We start from the raw sequence: 17,821 nt of genomic DNA on the forward strand, positions 1-17,821 counted from the left end.
TTTTTTGCTATAAATCATTTGCGTATACATTGAAGCGTGTAATTCTCATTTCGCATAATATATTGTTAGACTGATATGAATATAGTGGATATACATATAGCAATTTCCGAATAATTTATTTGGTATGAACATTTTATGCACTACTTGCACGAATAATGTTTAATGAAAGTATTAAAAATGAATAATTTTTCTTTATGGACCACAAGAAATTATGGGAAAAAAGATCTTAATGGAGTTCGTAATGAATATTCAATATGTTCTAATACCTCTTATAGATTAAAAACTTTTACATAAGCTTCAGATGAATTGTGTCGATTATATGCACAATAAATCTAATAATTTGAATGTCTGTATAACAATTGTTATTTGATTTTAAATATGTAATTGTTCTATTGTAATTCGATTTAAGTCATTGACATTGTGAAGAGGGTATTGCTGTATAGAATTGGAAATAAAAAATTTTTTTAGCTTCATTCTACGGTACAATGGCTTTTGTTCAAAGCAATTTTTTTGATAGTCGGATTCAGATTCTAAATTTATAGAAACATCGTCAGGTTGCTAAATGACGTGAGTAATATTGTTACTTAAATAAACATGACAGGCTTTTTAACACCCATAAATTGTCAACTGAAAAATTTAACGTTATTTAATGTTAGACAGCGGATTTGTTAACAAAATTATAAATATTCATACATTCATCTCTTAATGAATAAGAATTTTTTTAAATAAAACGAAAGATTTAGCGATTCAGGGATTTACAATTTGTAATATGGGACATGATGAATTCTAAAATTGGCAAAATTTATTGACTTCATAAAGAATCTTACGTAATAACATGACAGTTTTATTAAAGAAAAATTCCGAGACGTCTTAATCATTTTTTTACCTATTATGGAACCCCACACTGAGTTAAAAAGTGAGACGAATTTTTGGACACAGAAAAATTACAAAAAAAAATCCAATCGCAGAAATAATTTGGCAATTGAAAATGATGAGATTGGAATTTCATCGATAATATTCGATATAACGTGAATGATGACTGTGAAGATCCAGGAATTTCAAAATGAAATGAAATAACAGATTACCTCATTCAATGACCTTCGCAAGAAAAAAAATTACTTCTTGCTCATATATATTCAGCATTTTTTCTGTAATTTTTGCCATCCTCATCATCATCGAGCATCAATTCGCCTACGTTCTTGTTTTTAACTGAAGTAGACTTATTCATCGCTGGGACATCTTAGTTCGATCAATCGAGGACATTTTTTCTGTAATTTTTGTTCACCATATGATTATCATTGTATTCTTTTCTCTCTTGCTTTTTTTCGCATGCACAAAAGTTTGCATTTTACAACTCATCCATATGCTGGTTTGGTCATTTCTGTTATAAACACTGGTTAAATACAATGAATGTGTCGCATTTTATTCAAAAAAAGTTAATTTAATCTGATTAATGGCTGTAGTTATGCACATTCCACAAATATTTATTCGCCTTCTCTGTCCCTTATGGAAGTTTCTTGGGAATTTATTGAAAATTAACATAAATCTCATAAGATGCTTATCGGTTCTAATTTTGGAATTATTCGCTACATTTCAAAATTTTCGTGAGTCACGAAACAATTTTTTAAGAACTTGAAATAAATCTGACAAAATCAGCACATGAATCGCATTTTTATTTCTTGTACATTTTTATGATTTGGCAGCAACGAGAGACATAAGAGAGAGAAAATAAAGTTGAGAATGAAAAGAAAGACTTTTAATTAATTTAAATTACGAAAATGAATCAGAATTGAAACAAACTGAGACTGTGGAAAAAAAGTGCATTAATAAATTGAGTTTTAAGAGTTATTCGACGGATAATATAAAACCGCATTCATTATTTTAATGAGCATTAGAGCATGAGTAAATAGCGACAGTGTCGTCATTTTGTTTGGCATTAAACAAGCATGAGATGAATGACCGAAATGCAAGTTAGAACTTTAATTCATTTGGCATGAAAAATTCGCATTTTTTGGGTACGAAATGTTGAAAACTGAGATAAATCATCAAATTACATTACCAAAATAATAAATGAGATTTGATTGTTAGAGATTCTTCAAATAAACATTACCAAAATTCCTAATTAAATTATTAAAATCCAACTTCAAATGACTCAATTTCAAATAGTCATTAAAACAAAATTAAGTCAATATTTTTTGACTCATACTCAAAAATAAATTAAGATGACCCTTCCGCGATTCACAACGCAAAACTGCAACCAACACACAGCTGTCTTCACCATAGTCATCTAACTTAAATTAAGTGATGACTGTGAGAAGCAAGAAAAATATTTTTGCGGATACTTTAATATGAAATTTTTCAAATAATTTTGCGCTTCATTCCGTACTAAATAAAGAAGACTCCGTAATGGTTTAGTGACATGAAACATACATACGTTGCATGAATCTTAAGAGTGACACATTCAAGGGCAAAATTTCTATTTTAAATATATAAATAAAAAAGATTGAAACATTCCATCACAAACATTACAGTTGATCTCATTAGCGAATTGGAGCTTAAAATTCTCTTTAAATTGTGCTCTTTATAATTTGACGCCACACACGCCAAGCCCATGCATTTACCGCTGTAATTTATTACTTTCAATTGCATTCTTTTTTGTTTTCTTTTCTATCACTTTAGTTATAACATAAATATAATTTTATTTAATTTTTTTCATGAAAGAAATGAAAAACATCCGAGACTTGAAGAAATGATTGTGCATTTAATGTAATTAATTTATGCAGAAATATTCTAGTTTTATACCTCAGCAGGCTAGCCAATATGTTTTCTTATTATTCCTATTTATTGAACATATTCGCTGCCTCTATATTATGTAGGCCAAGTTCTTCTGCAATTTTCTCTTTCTTCTATTTCTCCGACCATATTCCGTGTAAATCGAACTGAACAACATAAAGTACAAATTGAATATGAAATGTAAAGTATATGAGATGAAATGCAAGTATGAATGTCAACATACATTATGAATTTTTTATAATCCATTGTCTGTGGTACTGTGAAAGAGGTTTGAAATACTTTTGAGTCTAAAGTGGTTTGAATGTTAATTTTATTGGAAAATTTTCACTTAATTTGATATTATGGATTGGAATTTAAATGACAGTTCTTCATAGATAATAAGATGTGGTAGGTAGATTACTAGATACATGCATAATTGATTAATTGTTGACCCAAAATAACAATCTCATAAAAGCAGCATTTTTCGCGAAGCTAATGTTAAGGAAAAGAATAAAAGGAAATTATGAACTGCAACAATTGTCTCAAATAAAAAAGAAAATATGTCGCGCGACATAAGCACGAGCATAAGCATATTCGCCCAAGCATTCATAATAATTCACCCAGACATATTTACTCCAATATTTTTTTATCCATTTTTGGCGGCATACAACCCACTAAATAAAAAGACATCATATCTCTTTTGCTGTCGCAGTTCATTCTTTCCTCATAATGTTTACTTTTAATTCCTATAATAGTAACTTTCTATTATTCTTTTTAGCGCGTTCATTCGCCCACAAAAGAAACATTTGTTTGCCATGTGTGATTCTATTTTATTTTTTTTATAATTTTCCATTATTTATTTAATCTTTTTTGCCGTTTTTGTAATGTCAGATATTAATAGATTTTCAATGGTTACATTACATTTTCCTTCACAAATTGCTAGACATTTTCAGCTCATTATTTTATTATTAAGCTGGACGCCAAGCACAATTCACTACGAATCTGATGTGTCATCAAAAATTGTTGTCTCCAAATAGATGAATGAAACATCTTTTTAGATTTAATCAATTTCAATTTATTTATTTTTCATCACATTGACTTTAAAAAACCCGCGGCCTCTCTTTACTTCATGTCCATTTGACATTTTCACTTCTGTGTTCTTTTCATTCACACATTAAGAGTCATTAGATGAGATATTGTATATCTTAAGTAGATATATATATTGTATGTCTTAAGTAGATTTACAAATGCGGAAGAACAACTACACTAAGTAGCTTGTGACGATCTACACGGCCAATTAATAAAGCAGAAAGAAAATGAAATGTAATGAAAGATGAGTTCATGAAAAAAACAATAAATTTTGAGTGAGGAAACTTTTCATCATGTTATTCAAGAACAATTACATAAAATCATACTTTTTGGATGACATACTGAGTAGATAAATGAATGATTGAATCGAAAAAAAATTTCGAAAGCTTGATATTGGAAATATATCGACTTCATGGCGATTGATTCTTGCCATTTTAAAGATTAATCACTGTCAAAGAAATCATCAAAACACATCAACTTAATGTTGATAAATTGCAGAAGCAGTTTGAAACAGGAGAATGTTTGGAGATTTTCGTTTGACCTGTGATATGATGAAAGCTTACGGTTGTGGATAGTCGTGAAGTTTTGAAATCGATTTTACTGTTTTGTAGATGCAAAATTGATTTTAATCTCAAGTTTAGAAATGATTAAATGAGAAAAAAATTGAATCCTACAGTCTAACTTGATATTACAGCCTCCAAAAATACGCTTAGGCTGTCTGCCTTTAGATGTCAATTCTACTGCTGTTTCTGACTCTAATGGGACATTTTTTGAGATGGAACAATTTTGTTTTTGTCTCTCCTATTAATGACAATTTTATGTAAATAATTTTTCTCATTCCATCTTGCTCAGTTCATTGAGTTTTCGTGGGTATTTCCTCTTCATCCATTGTTTCTTCTTCTTATTCACTTAATTTTTCGTAAAAATTTTTCTCTTTATTCAGCAATAAGTATTTCGTCGTACTTTAATCGGTTCTCCTCTTTCGCTTTTAAGCCCATCATAATAATTTAAAATCTCGCGAACCTACAATTTTTTATTTGAATTGCACCAATCATCACATTTTCACAAAGTTGATTTTTTTTTTTATTTGTATTTTTGACATTTCTCAAATTGCTGGTTTCACAGTTAATTGCTCAAAAAAAATTCATTTCCGATTGCCTTCACCTCTTTTTACGCCTCTTTTCTGCCTTTGAAAATTCAATTTTAAATTGAGCAACCAGATCTCCCTTTTTTGATTGCACCTCTAATGTGCCTACACACAAATTTTTTTTTTAGACACTAAATTAATAAATAAAAGAGAAGCATTTGGTGTTATCTCATTGAAAGTGAAGGCGAACACTCATATATTGAATAAAGCCTATTGTAATTGAGTTATTAAGTAATTTTTATGAAAGAAAAAGTCAATAATAAGTCTTTTAATTTTCAAATGGAATTAAAAAGTTCACTGACCGTTTTGTGTAGCTCTCAACGCTTTCGCTTTATGTTTCATGTAAGTAGCCAAGACAGAAAGTGTTTTATTCACCCTTCTTAATAATTGAACTTTATGGAAGTGTAACAAGTAAGTTTATTTTGTTATCCATAAAGTGTAATAAAAACTTTATGAAAAGTGAAAATTTTTTTCGCATAAGCCATTAAAAATTTATAAATTCGACACTTTAAATCAATTGTCTGTAGCTGGCAGCTTAAAGATTAAATTGTTAAACAAGCATATTTTTATGGAATTTATTAAAAATCGTGACTGTATGATTAATTTTGAAGTCTGGTGCGTGTTGTGGTGTCTTAATTAACACTTAGTTTTGGTAGATGATTGAAGTGTCAAGAGACTTTTCTCAAAACATTCTATTGTCAAAATTATTGAAGCTCAGAATATAGAAATTCACACATTCTAACTTTCCACGACCTAGTTTCTTAGATAATAACAAAAAAATTAACAGTCCGAAAATATTTCCTAAAATATGAGAGCTTATATCATTCAAGAAATTAAAAAAGTTTTATGTGTCCGGCAATCAATCTAGAGAGTCTGTCAAAATGGATAATAAAGCACCAGACAAAATATGCGCTAAAAAATTTCTTTATTTTCACTCTTGCGACGTCATAATTCAAGCAGTTAAAATTAAAGCAAATATAAAAAGCACAGAGAGAAAGATTCATTGTGTCAAAAAATTTTATGAGCCGTAAGTTAAAAACGTCTAGGAAATTTCGCAGACTTAAAATTTCATTAAAACATCTATAAATTAAAAATAAAGTATGAATGAAGAAAATTTCCCCTCAAACTGAAAAATTAGCTTTTAACGCATTGAGGCTTTTTATGAGCAAATTTTCATTCATTTTCATCTACGCTACATTTTGCAAATTTCTTGGTCGACAGTAAAAAATGAAATTATTATTAGAATTTTTATTGGAAAGTACCCTTGAGATAATTTTATAGCCATTTATTTAGATTTTTCAATTCAGATTTGTTAGGAATTTGAGAACGATAGTTAATCTGGGGAAATTTTATTTACATTCGCGGAACTAAATACTTAAATCTCTATCTTGATCAATTGAATTTTTACATGAAATTCCTATAAATTTTTCACAGATTAAATATCAATTAAACTCATTCGAAGGGCATAAAAAATAATTTTATTACAAAGTTACAAAATAATTTAATGGAATAAAGTGCGTGAAAAAGAAATTTTTATACGCATCTTCAAATATGAATCTCAGAAATGTTATAAACAATTAACTGAGAAATAAAAGTTATAATCAAGAAAAGATTGAAATTTTTTAACATCTTTCGTCTTCATATTTTCCATTTTTTTTATTATTATTATTTTGTTTCTTCTGAATTGTGAGTCGCATTTTATATACATATTGTGTTGATGTTGAGGTACTTCAAACCTATCATCAAACATGATCATCATCATGCCTTTTTGTGTTGTTTCGTTTGTAAAAGAATCTTTCTTTTATTTTACAAAGCAAAACCATAATCGCTTCTTTTTGTTTTAACAGTTATAATTTTTCTCTTTCTTTCTTCTTTTATTAATATTTATTTATTTTGGTTTTTTTTTGCATTTTGCAGCATCTGCAGTGTGTTTTTCATCTCATTTCTCTTTCATTTTCATCTCTTTCATAGACATAAGTATATTTATGAGCTTAATAATGAAAAGCCTCTTTATTCATTTCCATTGTGCATATGTTTTGATTATAAACAATTATTTTTTCTTATTTCTTTTACAAGACATGCACATAAACGAAAGCCAATAACATTTTGCAAAGACTATATCGAATTTGAAATAATGAGTATAACAAATTAAATCAACATTTTTTTACATTTTTCTTTGTGTATACAATATAAACACGCTAATTAATAATTCTTCTTCATCTTTCATACCATTCATCAACTCATTCATAACTTTTATGTGTTGAATTAACATCTTTCTTTTATATTTTTTAAATATTAATCAAATCGACTGTATTCATTGCAATTCAATGTTAATTCTCTCATTCGCGGTTGCTCTTTTAGTTTTTTTTTTCTTTTAACAAAATGATCATGTTAAGATTTATGAAATTGTAAGCAGTTAGCTACAACAGCAGCAGCATCCATTGATCTTTAGACATCAAAATATTTATAATAGATGAATAATAAATTTATTCATTTAATTAACGGCCACGAAAAGTTCAATGTATCAATAAATTTTATTCGTGAAAAGAGATTGGAATCAGAAAGGAAATGCTTTTGTGTGAATTGGTGGATAAAGAGCAGTTTTTTTGTTTGTTAAATTCGAAGGTTCTGTTTGATTCAAGGATTTTGTGTTGCAAGGTTAAGCAGAACAAAAAAATATTCTAAGCAAAAAAAAACTCTCAAAAAGACCTCGCATGCTAATTAATGTTTTAAAGACTTTTTTGTATACAAAATTATCAATAATATTTATCTTAAAGGCGATGAACTGAACTGTAAATTCGTATTTTCTCCTGAATATTTAACTCATTATTAATACGAAGAAGCTTCAAAAATTTATTCTAATCCTACAATCTATTAATTTGTCAGCACATAAATTTTACATGTTTACTACATTCGTAAAATTTATTCAAGAAATTTAATGCTAAAACCTATAACATGTCAGCATACCTCAGTTTACACTCATTTTGAGTCAATCAAACCAGCAGGACAAATTGTAAACATTAACACATTTGCCATTACAAGTAAGGCTTATGAACTTTTTTTTTTTATTATGCCAAACAATGTTGCTGAGATTTAGTATGAATGGAATATCGCACCCAAAAAAAAATCGCAACTCAGGAGAATAAAATGAATGTCTACACACGACACAGGTATTTTTAACTGAATTTGAAATGAGCCAAGCGATGAATAATAATAAAGAGAAAAAAAAATCATGAATTTTTATCCATTTTTTCCACTCAAATATTTAATCAACATAAAGACAACAGAATAAAAATTTACTTTCAGAATTTTTTGTGTTCATAAATCGATTCACATGAAGACATTTAGTCGTTCATTTTCAAAACGAGGAAAAAAAGGTAAAAAGTATGTACATTCATTTATGTATGAACAATGATTATTGAAAAATCATCAAGATCATTTCGAGTAAGAGAAAAATAACAGAGAATGCCAGTGGAAAAGAGAAAGATGTAAAGAAATTCAAGGCAAATGTCGACAAATGAATTGCCTAAAAGGTGTAAACTGAAAAAAGCAACATGAGAATTGCGTCTAAGATGTAAGAAAGAATCTCTTGAACAAAAAAAAAAAGTTTAAACAAATGTGGCAACAGCGGAATCTAAAAAACTTTTTCTTACTTTTCATTCTCTACACTCTTCATCTAACATTCAGTGTGAATGCGCTGGAAATTAAATTAGACAAGTATATCGGGAATCAAGAATCGAGAGAAAGAAACACTCGAGTATGTGTAAGAGAAAAGAAAACATAGATATTGTAAAGAAGAGCATGAAAAAGTTTATTTTGTGGATAGAAAAAAATCTTGATAAGTCTAAAGCGAGAAATTGGATTTTCATAGCTACTGGTTGTTGAGCTGTTACTATAATACTACTCTTATGATTACGGGATTTGTCAAATAATGATGTGGAATTTTAATTGATCAACTTCCATGAAATGGAAAACGATATTCAAGATAAGAATTGTCAACAGTATTTACCGCTTGAGAAAATTCTATCAGATTTCTTGGAAATACTTGAAGTTTATCTGAGATTTCTTCAGAACATTAATTTTGTCATTAACCCAGAAAGTTATTCATATGAAAAAAAGTAATAATAACTCAAGTGGTAAAGTGTTGGACTCAAATTATGGAGTTGATATAGGTTCGAATCCTAAATAAAATTTAAAATAATTCTCTTCTCTTTCTGATCTATTCCTTTTTTATTTTACATCAAAATTGCTCAATTAATAAAGAAAACCAGATGCAAAGCTTAGAATGTACTATGAGATCATATCCATTATTAATTTATATCCAATTTGACTAACGTAATCGATGACTTTTGCCAAGATGACTAACTCTCGAAACGACAAAGATCATATGCGCAAAAAATAACTCTGGAAATCATTAGGATGAAATTCATATAAATTCTTTAGCTTTACAGCAAGAGATTCTTTCAAGGGAATGTGCTGTACAGAAAATCTATGATCGCATAGAAAAAAATATGAGAAAGAGGAGAAAGACAAAGTTTCAATAATTTATAGATACTTATGTCCATAAATATCCATCATAAAGCATTACTTGATTTTTCCAATCTTGACAAAACAACAATAAAAAAAAATACATATAGACATTGGAAACAGTAAATAAATGAACGTTCAGCAACAATGTGAAGAGATGAAGAAAAAAAAGTATTTTACGGAGAACAATAATTATCATAGTAACTATTTATCTATGCTTTTTATTGCTCATAAACATTTACTTTCCTCCATCTATCCACCAATATGCTATTCGAATTCATTACTTAAATATATTCGGAATCACAAAAGTCGTAATTAATTATAAATTGTTGATGATTATCAGCATAGAAAAGAAAGAAATAACTTTTCATTTCGTTCAAAGTATTGAGTAACGTAATACTAGGAAATTAAGTATGCTTGATAACTTTAAGCTTACATAAGAAGTTTTCTATAGCTTTTTATTTTTGGGCAGCATTAGAGTTTCATGCCGAAAACAAAAATGTCTTGATACACCAAGATTATTGTGTGGCAATATTAATTACCTAAAATTATTAGCTACAGATTTGGCAAATATTGAACTATTTTGATATGGATTAAAATTATTAGAAATCAACAAATCGTATTGATTGTGTACATGTACAAGATCGGATTGCAAATAATGAAATGTGCGCCACATGCAATCTGTATGATTAATGAGGTTATTACAGAAATCGATTCGAAGATGCAATTATTGCGATTTCACAAAGTGACATTCAGTGTTTATGTCATATAAAAAAAAAAGTATCACGCCTAGCAATAAGCGATTTATAAAAATTTCAAAACTCCCGGATTCCTTGTCAAACGTAGACTACCTAAACCCCTATTCAGAATCAACAAAGAAAATAAAACAAAAACAATTTGTTGAAAGTAAATTCGTGAAATCAATTATTGAATCGTCAAGCCATATGTTTTTCGGCATATATACCCACTTCTATATATGCATGTAGTTTTTTTTATTTCGGTTAAGAACATGTTTCTGATTAATTGCAATGAAAATGGAAAGAAATTAAATAAATAATTTTAACATATATAAAAAACTTGTTTGCTCTCAATTTCAATATTCCGACTGTTATGTTTACGTTTAAGTCCAAAGAAGCAAAGAAAAAGGTATCTTTACGATTTCTCTATCTTATTTACACTTATTCGTCCTTGAAGATATGTTGGAAGCGTCCTTGCCGCTCGCTTATTCACATATATACATGTTTTTTTTTCTCATTCACTTTTCTGTTGTTGTACTATTGAATATAATAAAGCATTTGTGTAATATTCTCATGCATACTGCTCGCTGTATTAGCTTATCATATGGAATGTGTTTCTTTTTCTCATAACAACTTAACTTAGCGAATATTTTGCTTTAATTACCGCTTGTAATGTTTGAATGCAACCATCAATTATTTACACAAATAATTTTAAAGGAAAAAAATATAGAAATAAACGTGAAGCCATTCATTCAAGCATTTTGCACAATATTCTCCGCATTATTTCCACCTTTTCTGTCTCACTTACTCGCAGATTTTTTTTCCCTTTCTATCATGTTCTGCGGAAAAAAAAATATTTCTTGCAACAATTTTATGACCATAAATAAAGAGTAGATTAAATGTGACTCTATTTAATTCCTATATTCGCTTGAATGGACGATTGTTGAATGAAGAAGAAAAAAATAAATTGCTGAAAAATTAATAATTTCACGTCAACAATTTTCTTTCTCTCTATTTCATTTCATGCAATGTTTAAAAGAATTAAATTTCTTGATAATTGGACGTAAGGAAGTTTATTCAGGTATTTTTGTTTACGAAGAGCATTTTGTCATGCTGAACTAAATCAACCTAGTAGCACAGTAATTAAGAGCATATTTCTATAAATATAATTGAATTAGACAATGCAAAGGTTCAAGTTCTAAGACTTCATGAGGAAATTTTAATACATATTTTTACTCTTTTTGTAATTTTGCAGCATTTTAAAATCGATTTAAGAAAAACAAAACTTTGTCATTGAATTTGATGAAATTAGAAAGCTTCAGGTAATTGTAAAATAAAACCCTACTGAGTCTAAAATTAAGCATCCTCCATTAAGACAATAATATATTTCACAAATCTCTAAATTTCACAACGATGTCAGTATGCAATCGGATACCTCTATCAAAATTAGGTGCTTTGCTACTTTAGCAATTTTAATGATGACAATTTCGAGTTTCAAAATTCAAAATGCAAATGGCAATATTTTCTCAAAAGTTATATTCATGTCAAAAACACTATAAAATGATCCCCAAGTGGTTTGTCTAAAATGATCTTTTATGATTCAGAAGAGCCAAATTTTCAGAACATAATGAATACAGTTTAATATTCTCTGGCAAAAGTATGCTAAAAGGCCTACATTCCACACATTTAACTTTTTTTATGGTGATGATCTAAGAATAAGCGATAGAATGAAAAAGAGAAGAATTAGAAAGAGAGAAAATACCGAAAAGAAACTTCTTTTAATTAATTTTAATTCACTTTTAGAAAAGAAAATTTCTTCATTTCAATATGTCTCTCGGTTTTGTCTCAGCACTGTGAGTGCTTTTCATTCACTAACATAGTTTTTAACATATTTTTATAGCATTCCTTTAATTTAATTAGATGGTATCATAAATGCTGCTCGTCTTGAATGACTGAAGGGCCATAAAAAAACTTGGTCTTTTTTACCGAAGTAATAGCATGTGTTTGTGACATAGAACAACCGAAACGATTTGTCTTTTGTTGTACAATTTTTTTTTTCTCAAGAATTATCATTTTTTTACCTTTTAAACTAGTTCCTTTGTGTGGCGTTTTCCGAAATGTATTTTTTTTGTGTTAACAAAAATCCTTCTTGTGCAAGTCCTTCCACTTTACTTTATACTATTATGTACACATATATCCGTGCGTGAGAATATTTCTATTTTTTATGCTCCTTCCAGAAAATAATATATATTATCTTATGCTTCCTACCGTTAATTCACTTTCAACAACACAATTATAATTATTTTTTAAAAAACAGGCATCAGAACGAAATAAAGTAAGAATAAGGTACAATAATAAGCAACGATTATAATGAAAATCCTTTATAATCATACATGTAATATTTTCTTTAATCTCCCACAAAAACCTTTATTTTCTCACATCACTCTTCATATTTTTTTTGATATTCTTATGTTTTTTATATCTTATGATTCCAATCACCGCCACTTTAATAATTTATTCTTCTTTCGTTCTCCTCTTTTATGTTAATTTTCATATAATATAGTGAGAGAGAGCGAAAAATTAATGTTGAAAGAAATAAAAAAAAAATTGTTAAGAAAAACCGACCCGAAATGATCTTTTCAAAACTCGTCTGTATTGAATGACGATCAAAACTAAACTGAGAACTGACGCACAGAAGAAAAACAAAAATAAAATGATCGGTGAGAGAGAACAAAATAGGCAGTGAATATAAGAAATGCTTGAATGAAGGTGTGTGTGTTAAAAAATAATAATAATACTGCTGATGTTGTTTGTGCAATGTTTTTTGATGAAAAGGGCGAGCATTTTGACTGATAGGTGAGAATGATCTTAGAATTTTTTAATTAAAGCTCTAAAATATTTTTATTTCAATTTATATTGTCAGTGCCACTTTTTTAAACAACATCAACTAATTATTCTGTAAAAATTAATTTATTGAGCATTAAAAATGTTTAAAAAACTTTTTGAAGTGAGAAATTTCCGCCAAATTTTAAACATAACTAGGATTTTAGGTTATATCACACAAAAACATTATTTCTCTAATAGGCAACAGCACACATCATACTAGGCAATCAATAAATCAATATAAATGCGCTACGATCACCTGATCATACCTTTCATACTGAATACGTGCATACTAGATACACTTGAGAAACTGACGTATTCAAAACTCATACATAAAGCGGTAATGAATGCAATGTATTAGAGAGAAGCATAAATAGTTCTTCTGATTTAGATTGTTACCTATATTATGTTTACATCGTCATAATAATAATTTGAATCTATCTATCAGGTGGATTTTAGAAGTGAGTGGGTAGCTATTAGTTAATGAACTCTAATCTGACACCCAAGGTCTCTATTAAGAAGTGAACGTAGTCAATCGATTTGTTTTGCAATCAATAATAGTGAATAAATGGATTTCACACACGCCTAACATAAAAAAATGTTAGTTATATCCAGAGATTATAAGTTAGATTTTTCTGTATACTTTTTGTAAAATTCCCATGCAGCCATAAAATCAGATTTTAATTATATCAACTGGTTTTGTGCAATTTGAATGCTACTTTTTTGCGAACTCAACGTTATGACTAATCAAGCGATGTGGGATTAAACATTTGACGGTTGTAAATCATTTAATTAATGCGATTTTTCTTCTTTTTCACTGTATTTTTGTGTTTCGCAATTAAAGTTAATTTTTACTAATATTTTTACCACTCACCTTTTATCACTTGATAAATGTCACCTTGTTAAACAAACGAAAAATCACGATAAATGTATTAGCACTTTGATAACCGTAAAAGATAGCTGCAAAAATTTATTAATTATTCTTTCTTGTATTCTTGAAATTTTAGTTTGTTTTTCCTTTGGTTTACATTTTATTCCATTAGATGGCGTATACAGCAAAAGGGGAACACACCTCAACAATTTCCAAACACTAGCCGGCTCAAAAGTTTGTTAATTTAATTAAAATCTCATAAATAAAATTCATTCACTTCACTCAAAGTTTATCAAATTTTAAGTTTGCACAGCCAACTGAAAACTTTTGAATTTTTAGCGCGTTTTTCTCAAAACAAAAAGTTTCCAAAACAAATTTAGAAGTATTTTTTTGTTGCTGATTTATTATTATTAATTAACATGTCAAAGAACGAGGAAGCTGTAAAAACAGAAAAGGAATTGGACTGTGGAAATGCCAGTCGTGGAGTGTGGCTAGTTAAGGTTCCAAAATATATAGCAAAGAAATGGGAAAAAGGTAAAATTATGAAATTTAGATCAATTGACGTATCTAAATCTGTTGAATTTTGTTGATTTTATAGCACCAGGAGATATTGAGGTCGGAAAGCTGAAAATCGTGAAATATCCAGGACAGAAGTCACAAGTCTCATTATCACTTTCAGAAGCGACATTAAAAATAGATCCAGAACAAGGTAAATAAAAGATTTATTGAATATTTAGGTCAATTCTGATCATGCCTTTATCCAGATATTCCAAAAGACCACCGATTCGATGTTTTGGCTGTGAAACAAGTAAGTTACCAGAACCAATTCAAGTTTATTGCATTTATTAATTCAATCTTAAACTTCCAGCAAGCTCTTGGAGTATTTAGTCAGCATGTAGATAGTGATAGATCCGATAAGATTTATATGGAAGGAACGATAGTCGAGAAGCTTGAATGCCGGCCATACGCTGATCAAACATACATGACAATGAAGGCAAATTCGATTAAAAATGCATCAATGCCTAAACGACGAGTTGAACAACTTGACAGTGTTGTGACTACATTCAAGCCCATTTCTGATCATAAACACAATGTAAGGCTTTATTTTAATTGCTTAATGAATTTAATTTAATTAATGAAATTTACAGATCGAATACGAGAAGAAAAAGAAGAGCGATGGAAAGAAATCAAGAACGGACAAACAAGCTGTTATGGATATGCTGTTTAATGCCTTTGAGAAGCATCAATTTTACAATATTCGAGATCTTGTTCAGCTTACAAACCAGCCCATATCATACCTCAAAGAGATTCTCAAGGAAATCTGCGAATATAGCGTTAAGAATCCTCACAAAAATACATGGCACTTAAAGCCAGAATACAGGCATTATTCAGAGGATAAGAAAGACAAGGCAGAAGCGAAGTCTACAAATAATGATGATAAAATGAGTGATAGTGACGATGATGATTTTTAGTGGAATTAAAAAAATGTTTGTTTAATCATCAGACTGAATGATTTTATTTAATTTTGTTTACCTTAAATAAAATTCTTGATACTACAAAAACTGGACTGTAACTCTATTTTTTACCACATTGCTCTTTGAACACCTGATAGCTTATTATAGTCAGCAAAGTGTCTAAACATAATTCTACTAAGGCGGAATTTCATTAAATTTCCTCGAGGACGACTTGTCACCATACATCTGTACACAACACGATTAAGGTTTGAGTCTCTCGGGAAGTTGTTATGTATTTCTGTTGATGCCGCCTCTCTTATTTCTATTGGCAAAATATCATTCTTTCTCAATGTATTCACTCTTATTCTATCAACAGCATGTTGTTTAACTGTCATACGCTTCTTATAATCCTTGATCATACGCCAATCTGTCCATCCAGCTCCGGATCTTTTTTGTGTAAACTGGAAGTTTATTTTTTTGTAGATTATTTCGTTTTTCTAGGTAGATTTCCTGAATTTGATGTACTTACACCGAATATTTTTGATGTTCCTGAGGTGATTAAAGAATCAGTGGCTGCTGATAAGGCTTTTATTAAGGACATTTTGAAGATTTTTTTAATTCAACAAAAATTTCATATGGAGCCCGAAAATACCACTGACGTTGGATTGTTGGAATTTGTTAAGGAAATTTATAGAAATCTAAGTAATTCGGACATTTCTTAAAAGTGATAAGAAAGAGGAGCATTTCCAAGCAGAACTAATGATATTGTCGCTGCTTTTAAGTCAGCTTTTAATGAAAAATTGATTCTGAAAATTCTGTATTTTTTCACGGAAATCTGCAAAATTTAAATAAAATTTGAAGCATATTTACTGACTTTTTCAGATTTCTTAATTAACGGAACGTTCATTCTCTATGAATTATACCATTTTCACATTTAATCATAGCATGTCAGTGTCATGAAAATTGAAAATTGATTATCAAAACAAATTTCTGAACGCACCAATATATTTTGCACATTATTGGAAGTAATTTCACAACATAGAGTATAAATTGACGATAAAATGGAACTTTTTGTATACAAAGGAGAATTTACACTGCCGTCTATAGATCTTGACTGTTTAAGAGTCTTGGTGAGTATATTGTCATTCTGAATTAATTAAGTTATGTAAAGAAAATTTAATTTTTTAGATGTACATAAAATTGGCTGATGTAAAAGGCATTAAAATTAGGCAAAATTTCTCACCATTTAAATCAGACAATGGATTTCTTCCATACCTAATAGACACGACTGATAACAAAAAGTATTGTGGATATGAGAAAATTGTCAACTTCTTAAAAAGCTGTGGATATGTGTTGGATGCATCAGAGAAGAACGAGGCATGCTTGTCATTCATTAGACAAAATCTCTATCCATACTTTATGTACACGTTGTTTGGAAGTCCACAAAATTTAGATGAAACACGAGCACTTTATGCAACAAGAACTCCATTTCCATTCAACTTTTATTATCCATCAAAATATGTAAGAAAAACTGATGAAGTATGTCAAGCACTAGCTAATTTCTCTTTAGAAGATCCAATCGATCATCATGATACAGCAGAAATGGAAGCAAAAGCAAAGAAATGTCTAAATTGGTTTAGTGAAAAGTTAGGAACCAATGAATTTTTCCTCAATGGAACTCAAAGTGAAGTCGATGCTACAGTTTATGCTTATTTAGCTGTTATCCTTAAATTTCAATTACCAAATAATCAGCTCCAAGCACATGCTAAGCAATGTGAGAACCTTGTAAGATATGTAAATAATTTAACTAAGAAATACTTTGACGAGTCTGAATGCTTTGAAAGTGAGAAAGTCAAGGAACAGAATCAGAAAAAGGAACAAAAAGTTTTTACTGGACAGGAAGAAGATGGATCACCAGCTGAAATTAGAAAACGATATATTGTATCCGGACTTTTTGCCACTACTGCCATGATTGTGTACGGCTATCTACATGGAATTTTCTCTGTAAATCCTATTAAAATTAACTCGCTTGACTAATAATCCTCATGAATTTCATATTTTACTAACTTTTTAGATAACATTAGCTGAAAAACTGAATGAAGACAGGACAACATTCAGTGATTATGATAGAGAGTATGTCGGCGATGACGATGATTAGAAAGTAGACACGATACGCACACTTCATATACATTTCATTCAGGATTTTTGTTTCAGTGTAACAGAGAATATAATGATAATAAAGGCTAGTTTTGAAAATTTGAGTGAATAGCTAACAAATTAATGCATAATTTAACGCATTTTTGGAATTTAAAATCTAACGGTTTTTTAAATTTTGAATTTT

General features: G+C 29.1%; 4 protein-coding genes across 11 annotated transcripts in view; 2 read left to right on the top strand and 2 right to left on the bottom strand.

The window, feature by feature from the left end:
- Nucleotides 1-14,309, bottom strand: part of smash (smallish) — a 52,656-nt gene extending 38,347 nt beyond the window's left edge. For 6 of the 8 annotated variants that reach the window (XM_070634537.1, XM_070634536.1, XM_070634539.1 and 3 more), the window contains exon 1: nt 14,030-14,187. The gene's annotated coding sequence lies outside the window, so the exon portion shown is untranslated. Of the gene's footprint in view, nt 1-12,353; nt 12,951-14,029 lie in introns of those variants that run through there. The other 2 variants (XM_070634534.1, XM_070634533.1) reach the window with 2 other exon arrangements.
- Nucleotides 14,089-15,593, top strand: TfIIFbeta (transcription factor TFIIFbeta). Its single transcript, XM_070634540.1, has 5 exons — nt 14,089-14,560; nt 14,625-14,735; nt 14,791-14,834; nt 14,895-15,119; nt 15,175-15,593. Exons 1-5 carry the CDS (start codon nt 14,446-14,448, stop codon nt 15,496-15,498), a joined length of 819 nt encoding a protein of 272 aa, XP_070490641.1. The 5' UTR covers nt 14,089-14,445; the 3' UTR covers nt 15,499-15,593.
- A 15-nt stretch (nt 15,594-15,608) lies between these two features.
- Nucleotides 15,609-16,081, bottom strand: mRpS14 (mitochondrial ribosomal protein S14). The gene is made up of 2 exons (XM_070634951.1): nt 16,010-16,081; nt 15,609-15,941 (listed from the first exon to the last, which is right to left on the bottom strand). Exons 1-2 carry the CDS (start codon nt 16,079-16,081, stop codon nt 15,609-15,611), a joined length of 405 nt encoding a protein of 134 aa, XP_070491052.1.
- Nucleotides 16,082-16,472: 391 nt separating this feature from the next.
- LOC139086411 (metaxin-1 homolog) lies at nt 16,473-17,768 on the top strand. The gene is made up of 3 exons (XM_070634859.1): nt 16,473-16,610; nt 16,669-17,484; nt 17,555-17,768. Exons 1-3 carry the CDS (start codon nt 16,542-16,544, stop codon nt 17,636-17,638), a joined length of 969 nt encoding a protein of 322 aa, XP_070490960.1. The 5' UTR covers nt 16,473-16,541; the 3' UTR covers nt 17,639-17,768.
- Nucleotides 17,769-17,821: the final 53 nt, after the last annotated feature.

The sequence above is a fragment of the Chironomus tepperi genome, unplaced genomic scaffold (assembly GCF_022539635.2).
Source record: "Chironomus tepperi strain 1889 unplaced genomic scaffold, CSIRO-AGI_Ctep_v1 contig_85, whole genome shotgun sequence".
NCBI classification, from domain to species: domain Eukaryota; kingdom Metazoa; phylum Arthropoda; class Insecta; order Diptera; family Chironomidae; genus Chironomus; species Chironomus tepperi.